Below are 10,011 nucleotides of genomic sequence, written 5' to 3'. Positions count from 1 at the left end.
TACCCACCCCTTCCCCGTCTATCTTCCTCATCCATCTATCTTGCGCAGCCCCAGCCCAAGCCACAACCACCTACCACCAGCCACCTGCTGCCTGCGTCATGCGTAGCGCTGCGTCGCGCTGTGATGTGCTGTGATGCGCTGTGATGCGCTGTGATGCGCCGTGCTCGTCCCAACCCATCCACGAGCTGAATTGCGCCAGGAAAAAGGGGACCGGCCCATGTGTTGGTGATGAACGATGAGCGAAAAAGACGAAAACCACATCACACGCATGCTTATGAGAAAGAAAAAAAAATGACTGAGCCCCTCGTGTATGTAACATATCCCAATCAACCAAGTCGTGCGCGCTGCGTCAGTGCGTGCGAGAGGGAGAGAGGGAGGGGAAAAAGAGATCGCAATGGTGGTGAGGCAAAGAGGTATCGCCGGTCGGTGGTTGGTCATATCCATTGCTGTCCGCACCTCGCTTTCCTTCTCGGAAAAGGGAAAAAAAAAAGCCCTGCGGCGGGGAAAGGAGTAGGGCGAGTGAAGCAAAGAGAGGTTCTCGCTCACAACTTCTTCCCGAACCAGCCAACACCTTTCTCAACGGCCTCCTTGCCCGCCGCAGCCGCCATCGCATGCTGCTGCATCAGGCTCCCCACGTCTTGACCCGGCTTGACCCGGCCGAAGTTAACGTCCAGGTCGAGCAGGATCTTCAAAGCGTTGCGACTGCGCAGGTACGGCAACGGGGCCTTTGCCTCCCTAAGGCCAACGCCCGGTTCCACTCTGCCAGCCACGCCCGACACTCCACCTCCTGCCTTCTGCTTCTCGGCCTCGTCTGAGCCAGGGAATGGGAGTAGATTCGATAGCACTTCGTACGCCGCGAGCGTAAAGCCGAACTGCGGTGACGAACGTAGGATACGGGCCGGGCCGCCCTTGAAAAATGCCTTGAACCCTTCTTCCTTGAGAATCTTGCGCGCGCAGTCCCCAAGGCCGTTGTATGTTGCTTCTCCCTTGCGGGCTTCCACCTGGAGTCGAGTCTTGATCACGTCGCAAGGGGTGGTAAGATAGGCAGCTGGCATACCCGCGATGGCACCGGCCGTCAGAAGCTGCAAGATGCCTAACGACTTGGTGGGTGATTCGCCGAAGAAATCTCTTTTCAGGTGGCTGTATGTGGGGAAGTATATAGCCGAGAACGGAACATCGCGCAACAGACAGGCTGTTACACCCTTATACAAGCCCAAGATACCGAGATTTCGAACGATCCACATCGCACTACGTTTGGGAACCGCGTCAGATTTCTTGGCCAATTCACCCTGGACCTGCAGGCGAATTTTGACAATTTCGAGTGGGTTGGTAAAGACCTGTTATGCCGAGTCAGTATCTGTCATTTTAACCGGGGGGTCCAAATAAAACTTACCACTTGACAAGCCCCTGCGGAACCTCCTGCCAGAATCTCCGCCGAGAGTGCAATCTTGCCAGTTTGCTTGTCTGTGAATCTTCCTCGCACAAGGTCATTCACTGTGAGCTTGATGGCCTTTTCAGGAGCCACCCCAACCAACTGAGGCAGTACACCCGAGTACAGTCCCCGAAAACCTTCGTTTCGTATGACTTTGCGCGCACAGTCAATGGAATTCTCATAAAGTCTTTCACCAGGACGGGAGCTCCGCTGGTTTTGCATTCGTGTCTTGACCAGATCGATCGGATAGACCATGAACGCCCCGAACGCGCCGGCGATAGAGCCAAGACCGAAATGGTGTGCAGATTCAAGCAAGCTGCGAAGTAGCTGTTGGGACTTTGACACGGCGCGGTCAGCAGCTTCGGCCACAGCAGTGAGCTTCGCACCTGCTGTCTGATAGCTGGCGTCCAAAACCTTGGCGAAGTCATCCAGACTCAACCGCCCTGAGGGCGAGTCGAGACTGGCGAAGTGAAACAAGATGTCGGCTTCCATGGGGGTGTAGAGTGAAAAGCGCGTCAGTCGAGCAGCTTCGTTGAGGAAATCTGTCCGGTCGATCCTGCCGTCTGGGGATTTTGCGGTCGCATTCCGAATGATCAAATCGAGAAGGTCCATTTCACGAATGACGTTCTGGAAAGCGCGGACGTTGGCGTAGGAGATTTTGGTTCCCGACGAGATATTGCACAGAGTCGGCAGGTTCTCCAGCAGGTGGTCAGACAACTTATGTCCTGCAGTGGCTCGGATAATGCGCTCAAAGTCCTCTGGGTCGATATAGCCATCTTTGTCCTTATCGTACAGGTGGAACGCCTGTCGGATGCGCTCGCCCTGCAACCCTCGCATCATCTGCGCAAATTGGGGGTAGGTCATCTCGTGTCTCTTATTTTTCCCACCGATATAGAGCGACGCCCATTCCGAGTTGAAGTCAAAGGGAATGCTTTCCTGGCCTCGGTTCTGTTCGTAGATCTTTTGGAAAGTGTCCGACTTGATCGAACCCGTACCATCTTCGTCGAATAATCTGAAAGCGATTTCATATTCGGCGTCTGATTTTGCGAGGAGATTGTCAAAGGCGGCCCATTCTGACATGGAGATCTTGCCGCGCTTGTGACGGTCCGCAACTCCAAAGAGGATGCCATATTGTTCCCGTTTTATTTTGTGCTGCAAACAGAGTCCGCGTCAGGCGACATGTGCCAAAAAAAAAAGGTATGTGATCTGAGCGACATGTGACGCGCAGGGCAGGGACCAAACTCACATAATCTTCTTCTGGTGGTGCGATGGCGTTGATAAAACCCTCCTCGTTCATGTAAAGCTCTCCGTCTTCGCCTTGGTTTGCATGTTTCAGAAACGTCAAGCGGGATTCTGTAGACAGGCTTGAAGGGGTCGTGGAGCCCAGTAAGGACTCTTTTACAGCCTCTGTGACAGTCGCCATGGTCTATGGGGGGAGTAGAAAATCCGTCGGGGGATGAATTGTGACGGATGGTTGACGGAAAAGTGGTGATGTCTCAAATCGGTGCAGAAGGGTTCGTTATCGCGAGTTGAGCGCGATCCGACAAAGTCTGAAGTGAGAAACGCACGGGAATAGAAAGGAACAGGGTCAACGTGCCAAAAGTCAAGACACTAAAGGCATACGGGCCAGAAGCAAAGTAGCAAAAGCAACAGAGTGCTTATGGAAGAGGCGGTGATGTGAGTGCTTGAGTGAATGAGTGAGTCTGAGTCTGAGTCCCTTTCTCACCCCTTCTCGCCTCAAAAAAGCGCAGTTTCGGGGCACAAAATTAAACAAAAATTTGGAGCTTCCAGGTCCTCGCTATCCATTTAGCCGCGGTCTAGCCGGTCTGGGTAATCCGAGTTCAGGAACAATCTGGCTTCTTACCGGATCTGGTTTAGAGCTCGGCATAAAACTCCGCGAACCGAGTGATGAAGCTCCGGCGGATATAATTTCTTCTTGTTATGCACACGTGCGGAGCCTCGTGCTCACGTCCACCCCGTCCATGCGGATTCCATGGAATTGGGGAAAAGGGAGGAGAGAGCAAAAAAGGGTCCTGATGCCGTTTGTGAGATTGCCTTGGTCCATATACCCGGTGCCTATGTCCTCCCTAACCTCGACGCTTCCACGCCCTTCACACATCTCCATCTTTATCCTCAACGCTCTGGAAGTACATATACCGAGTATATATATAAAAATACAAAGAATACAAATGCATACTCGCCGGTTATTGCATACGCCGGATAGAAGCCAAAAAACCCCAGGGTCATTGCATCGTTAAAAAGTATCCCCCGCCATCCAGTTTTTCCTTTTTCCCGAGATCCAGTCCTGTCCAGCCTAGTCTGGTCTTAACCCACACATTTCCTATGCTGTGTACCCATATCCAGTCTCTGAGAGAAGACGGTTGACGGATGGAAGGCTCTCTGTAGACAAGCCAGTTGTGATCTCACTGGCACGTCGACTATGTACATGGTGCCCCAGGCTGATTCCACTGTCGTCGGTGTGGTCATACTGATCGTCAAGCGATGAGCCGCGTTCATAGTCACTCACACCGCCTTGCCCAGAGCTTGCTCGTGATCGATTCCGGGCGTGGCTGGAGCGAGAAGGGTTTCTCAGATTCCGAAGCCCCTGTTGAAACATCTGGGACACATGATCAGTTAGCGAAATGCCGGATGACAAGCGTCAATCAATCTCCACCTACCACTTTCTCCACATCCGACATGGATTCTCCAAGCTCCTTGCACAGCGGTTGCCATATTGAATGCCGATGTCGGTTGTACGCGTCTGTCACCCGCTGGATCCTTGCCTCGTCCCAATCGGTGTCGCGCATCTTGGCCAACACCCTCTCGTGTCTTTTCCGACAGGCATTGGCTGACTTGTTGGGGAAATATCGCCGGTGGATCTCCTCCCAGGACAGTCCTCGACCCTTGGCATCCAAGAGAATGTTGTCCTCCTCTCCGTTCCAGGGACCACTCTGTCCGGGACGGGGGATCACTTCCCGCTGCATTTGGGGAACCGGGGGCATGGAATTGGGGACCGATTGTAGATAGCTGGACATCATCTGTTGTTGGCCATATTGAAGGCTGTGGTCTGCATAGTGCAGGCTGTGCATCTGAGGAGCATTCCATGGAGCCATGCTTGGAGCCATGCTGGTGACCATATTGGCTGGTGCTCGAAGGCTATAGGGAGCTGTTCGCTGAACTCGGCGTGCTATGGTTGGCTGCTTGGGCATTCCTTGTCATGAGCCGACCGATGAGTCCAAGGCCCGGTCGCTGAAATGGTTGTCCGAAGCAAGGAAAAAAGGACTTCCGAATTATGATTAAGGTGGAGGAGGATGAGGAGGAGGAGCAGCGAGTGTACAAGAACAATGAAAAAGGAAAATGACTGAGCTGAGTGCAGCACGTCGAGGACTGGATGGCATGGAATGGTGTATGCCTGGATCAGTCGAGCCTGACCACCCCTCTTATGAACAATTGCGTCCAGCGCAAACAACCTTGCCAGAGAACCTCAAACACACGGGCGTCAATCTCAGATTGACAAGAGACGCGGGAAACCCAACAACCCAAGCCGGGAGCCACCCAGTTTCATAAGTAGAAATGCTCGGAAATCCGCCCCAGACACACAAAGATGCAACGGCGCCTCGGGGAACTGCAAGAGATGTACATGCATGGTTAATCAGTCACGCCCGTCATTGGCCCATCCATGTGTAACGAGCAGATGAAACTCGAGCCTCAACATGGGGCCATTAATCAACTGGCGGATCATACCAATCTAGTTGCAGAAGTATATTTGGCACCCAGCCAGCCCTACCTCTGATGCCACCAAGGCCAAGCGGGCCACTCGCGATAGAGTACAAAGCGGCTGTCGATCAAGCGAATCTCAGTAGCCGCTGAGGGACCAGGACCAGGGTCTTCAAGACGCCAGAGGTCAAGCAGTTTCGAGAATTTTGGGAATATACACCCCAGGCACACTGGCCAGTAGCAGAAACTTGGGATGCCCCAGAACTCTACCATCTTGTTCGTTCCATTGACGCAGATTGGCCGATCGTCTGGACGCCATGACGTGCGTTGGGATAGTATCGGGTGGAAATAGATAGCCGCTGAGTATCCATTCCATCGAGGAATCGCTTGATACAAATTGGACCTCAAGTCAGAAGCACTTGTCTCCAGGACAACGATCTGTTCGGCGTTGAATTCGAGCAGACCATCACCATACATACCATCTAGAATGGTCATCAGAAGACACACTGTGTGCTTCTGATCTGTTCGACCGAGGTGGGAGGATATGAAACTCGGGGTCGCTTCCCAGGCGCTTATTTTCTTCCAAATCCTATATTTAGCCATGGCAGATTGAGAGCCATGATTTGCGAGCCCACCACCTCGGCCGATTGCCAGGAGCCTTTTCCGGGAGGAATGGCACAGATGGGAAAGGCATCCAAAAGCCTTAGTCATGATATAGGGCTGCGGCAGAATGTTTGCCAAGTTCGTGATACCTTAGTTGAGTCTTCGGTCTCGACATACTTGGTCGAGATGAAAGGAGATCGCCATTATGAATGCTGCTGACACTCTATCCATGTAAGAGTACTAAGTGTCCGACATACAAGACAGGTCACTTGTCAAACAAAGACAGGATAAAGTCATATATTGACTATCCTGAAGACTGTCAGGTAAAAAGACCGTGGAGTATTCTGCTTCAAACTCTTCTGTAAGTCTTGCATTAGATTCTTTTCGTTGACCCCCGTCTGAAGGTCCCTGCCTCACCGCAGAGATGAGCTGAGGCCCTACATCAAAATGGTACATCATCAAGGCTCGTTATCCAGCAACCTGTCCCTCGCTGTGAAAAATCTAAAACACACCCTCATACTTTTAAACAAACCAAAGCCAGAATTTTGCCGGATAAGTCTTTCATCTCCGTCCCCATCGTCGCTCGTCCCTCGACATCTTGACGTGGCGGCCATAGTAGTCCTCCTCCTCGATTGGCGTCACACTGTATACGACAGGAGTGTCCGAGAATGACAGTTGTCGCCGTTGCGTGCTAGTCTTGGAAGGAGACTTCTTCAAAATGCTTCGTGATGAGCTGCTGTTGACATACGAATATGTTGGCTGTTGCAACGTCGAGTATCCTCGCTGGTTGAGTCGAGTGTTTCGTGCAGTTGGGCTCGCGGGTGACGGCGAGACAGGTGATTTCAGAGGTGACCTCAATGGTGTCATGGGAGACTTGAGTGACAGTGTTGGTCTGGTTGTTTGAGCAGTAGAGATGCTCAGGGACAACTTTGGCTTTGCGGTGCGTGAGGCAAGCATGATTATGTCTTGGTTGATTAAAAATGTGAGAATTGATGGGGTGGTTTAGACAACAGATTGCAAAGGGCCTAGATCAAACGATCAAATTTGCTGAAATGGTGTTTTGAGGATATAACAAAAAGACGTAGATCTGAATAGCGGGGTAGTGGGATGTAAGAATAGCAGTCGAGTATGATAGAGAGTAAATATAGAATTGGACCAGCCAAATCTAGATGCTAAATGAAACGCAGGAATAGGAAATACCAGACAATCAATGTGTGGATGAAGAGAAAAAAAAAGAGCTGGGTCGACAAAGCGGTCGGATGGGCGGTTAGATATAGAAGAGAAGAGTTGCAACCTGGGCTGGCAGGGGCTGGTCTTTGCGAATTGTCGTCTCGATTCGCTCAGAATGGTCGTGGTGGTCCGTGCGTTGGCCTTGCATGATGCCCAATCATAACACGCCTTGAGGCGCTCACATTGTGTGATATTGTTGCTTGCACACCTTTCCCTCCAATGGCAAAGGCAGATTTCTCGTCAAAGGTCGGGCTAGTGGTGCGACGATGTGTGATGGAATAAATCGGGAAGTTTTCAAGTATTGCATTGACCTCGCAGACGGCTTTTCGCCTTGCATGAGTCCATGACCCGGCTCACACTGAGGCTTTTGATCGGCATTGTATGCCTGCCAAGCACTCAACCCGTGAAACTATCAAGTTGAGGACTCTGTTTCTTTGCCTCCTTTGGTCTCCTGACAGGGTGACAAAGGTGATAGAAATGGTGCTGATGCGGGAGACCACATGATATTCACAATGTGGCTGGCTTTGAAGAAACCCATTTGATGCTGTCCGCGAATGATCAATTGCGGCTTCGCTCACATCTAGAGTTGCCCACGGGACGAGTGGGCTGCAGGAGCTGTAGGAAACCGGCGAGGCATATGACAGAACCAGTACAGAGAGGACGACCTTTGCTGGTGATGACGGAAGACCAGTACATAGCTCGTTGCTTGATCTCAAGGTGCATATGACCGTGGACAATGAAGGTGCTGTGGCACGCAGGAGCATCCAGGCCAGCATGTTTCATTCAGCCAGGTACAGACCCTGGATGTCCTAGTTCAGGTGTAAACCCACCTTGACTCTAAACTGACCGTATGTAGTGACAGCGCGTCTTCGAGCTACGAGGTAGCCATCATTTGGTCCTTGAAAGATCGTACCTTACCTTATTGCTCTGTGAGTAATTGTCGTTTCTGTGAGAACCCACCTTTGCAGTTTCTTCGATTTCGCATCTTCACCTGTCGTTCCAGGTAAGCCTTGAAGCATGAGGCACAAACCGAAGCACCATAATGGGCTGTAGGCAAAGCACGACACGGCTGTGACAGCGATTGACAGCCACATGAACGTTCGTCTCAATATGCATTGAGTTCGACTTGCCACTCTGGCAGGGAAACCATAATCAATAGCCAGGCTTGTACAACATCGTCTTTTCGCCGCGATGTGACGGCTGCCATGTTCGACTTACCTGTTCAGAGCAATATGGCTGTTGGGCGTATGCAATGAGGACGGGTGATGTTTACATGTCGAGCAAGTGTCCTTCTGGTTGTCGATGGGCTGTGCTGTTGATCGCCTGGACCACTGCAAGTTCAGTGTGGCATTGGCATGACGGAATGACGGCGCATAGTTGACAATGGCTGGTTAGACTTGCTGGGTGAAACTACTGGTGTGTGGATCATGTTGTGTATATACGGCGCAGGGCGAGTCATCTTCTGGGTTTATTTTGGATTGAAGTTTGCGTAAGGCAAGCATGTCAGTCGGATCTTGACGCCGATTCTTTGGCGGAACAGGCGAACTATCGAGGCTGAAGCAAGGTGCGCGGAAGGAAAAGTGTGCTGAAATGACTGCCGCAACAAGATTATGATGAATCAGTCGAGTACGAGAAAAAAAGCCCCAGCCGAAATCGTTGTGATACATGTCGACACCCCAGTCGTCAATAAAGAGCAAACTGTGGCTTTGCTTTTGTCGCCGTTGCCCAGTCCATAACCGTGTTCCCGCTGCGCCGAATGAAGTCGACCATTAACCATTCTGACTTGAAAACAACAGGGTGGTGTTGTGTCGCCGGAGCTAGCAGTCTGCATATCCCAGATACATGGAGGGATTCGGATTCCACGGCTAGAAGGCTGGAATTCCACAATTTCGTAAGGGAATGGGGTGAAAGCCAGGTCCCCTTTCGTCCATCCGCTTACCTGCTGGCGTAACGATCTTCACGCGCATAGTCTCGACCACCTGCATACTCACGAGGGGCTTCGTCGCGTGTAGCAGGAGGGTAGCTACGTTCGTCGTTGCGGTCATAGTAGCCACGTCGATCACCACGTGTGCCGCTACCGCCGCCGCTGTAGCCTCCCTCTTCGCGCCTACCCTCGTATCGATCAATGCCGCGGCCGCCGTAGCCTTCGTCTCGTTCGCGTCTGCTGCCGCCGCCACCTCCGTAACCGCGTCTTTCATAGTCGTCATATCGAGAACCACCACGGTAGTCACCACGGTATTCACCACGATAGTCGCCGCCACGGTAATCGTCACGTCGGCCCGAATAACCTCCCCGACGGTCGTCATAGCGATCGCGGTATCCACCACGAGGTGGGCCACGGAAGTCGCCTGTCCAAGGTCAGTACGTTGTGCCCAATGTCAGGATCCTACTTACCACGCTTGGGAGGGCCAAAGTATTTCCCTGGAGTGGGAGTACGAGGGCGGGCACGCCGAGCCTTCTCGATGCTCAGGACGCGACCTTCAACAACCTCGCCTTGCAAGCCTTCCTTGGCAGCCTCTGCTTGTTCGTTGGAAACCATTTTGACGAATCCGAATCCTCGAGATTCTTTGGTATGGGGGTCCAACATGATTGAGCAGCTTTCGACATCGCCATACTTCTCGAAGAGGCGGGAGACATCGGCTTCAGTGAGACGGGGGTGAATTCCAGTCACGAAGAGATTGGAGCCATTGTTCAGGGATTCATCATCGGCGTCTTTCATGCGAGTGTCAGACGGAGGGGGTGGCCTAGAGAAGCAACGGTCAGAGAAATTCGAGAGAGTGCAAGGGAGATGACGCTTACGCTCTGTCACGGCCATTTGGTGATCGACTGCGGTTGCGGTCATCACGATCTCCCCGAGGCGAGGCAGATCGGTCGCGGCGTTCATACCCGCGGTCATCTAGAAAAGGTCAGAAAGAACGCCTTATAGAAGTCGTCTGGCAGATACAAGCATACCTTCGTAGCGAGCAGCAGAATCCTCAAAGTCGGCCATGGTGTCAGACTGGGAAAAGGGATTGAGCAAAAGGGGGTTT

The 10,011-nt window shown here is 52.2% G+C and overlaps 4 protein-coding genes across 4 annotated transcripts; all 4 read right to left on the bottom strand.

Moving 5' to 3' along the window:
* Positions 1-542: 542 nt before the first annotated feature.
* On the bottom strand, positions 543-2,855 carry AYO20_05541 (hypothetical protein; the record flags this gene model as incomplete). The annotated part of the gene is made up of 3 exons (XM_022643835.1): positions 543-1,337; positions 1,394-2,584; positions 2,679-2,855. The coding sequence occupies 3 exons, from the start codon at positions 2,853-2,855 to the stop codon at positions 543-545; spliced, it is 2,163 nt and encodes a 720-aa protein (XP_022500299.1).
* A 918-nt stretch (positions 2,856-3,773) lies between these two features.
* AYO20_05540 (hypothetical protein) lies at positions 3,774-4,557 on the bottom strand (the record flags this gene model as incomplete). The annotated part of the gene is made up of 2 exons (XM_022643834.1): positions 3,774-4,049; positions 4,111-4,557. 2 exons carry the CDS (start codon positions 4,555-4,557, stop codon positions 3,774-3,776), a joined length of 723 nt encoding a protein of 240 aa, XP_022500298.1.
* Positions 4,558-6,313: 1,756 nt separating this feature from the next.
* On the bottom strand, positions 6,314-6,709 carry AYO20_05539 (hypothetical protein; the record flags this gene model as incomplete). The annotated part of the gene is made up of 1 exon (XM_022643833.1): positions 6,314-6,709. One exon carries the CDS (start codon positions 6,707-6,709, stop codon positions 6,314-6,316), a length of 396 nt encoding a protein of 131 aa, XP_022500297.1.
* A 2,208-nt stretch (positions 6,710-8,917) lies between these two features.
* AYO20_05538 (hypothetical protein) lies at positions 8,918-9,971 on the bottom strand (the record flags this gene model as incomplete). Its single annotated transcript, XM_022643832.1, has 4 exons — positions 8,918-9,330; positions 9,377-9,726; positions 9,782-9,878; positions 9,935-9,971. 4 exons carry the CDS (start codon positions 9,969-9,971, stop codon positions 8,918-8,920), a joined length of 897 nt encoding a protein of 298 aa, XP_022500296.1.
* Between the last annotated feature and the right edge of the window lie 40 nt (positions 9,972-10,011).

The sequence above is a fragment of the Fonsecaea nubica genome, assembly GCF_001646965.1.
Source record: "Fonsecaea nubica strain CBS 269.64 chromosome Unknown Scaff32, whole genome shotgun sequence".
NCBI lineage: Eukaryota > Fungi > Ascomycota > Eurotiomycetes > Chaetothyriales > Herpotrichiellaceae > Fonsecaea > Fonsecaea nubica.
This window is presented reverse-complemented; position numbering and strand designations above follow the sequence as displayed.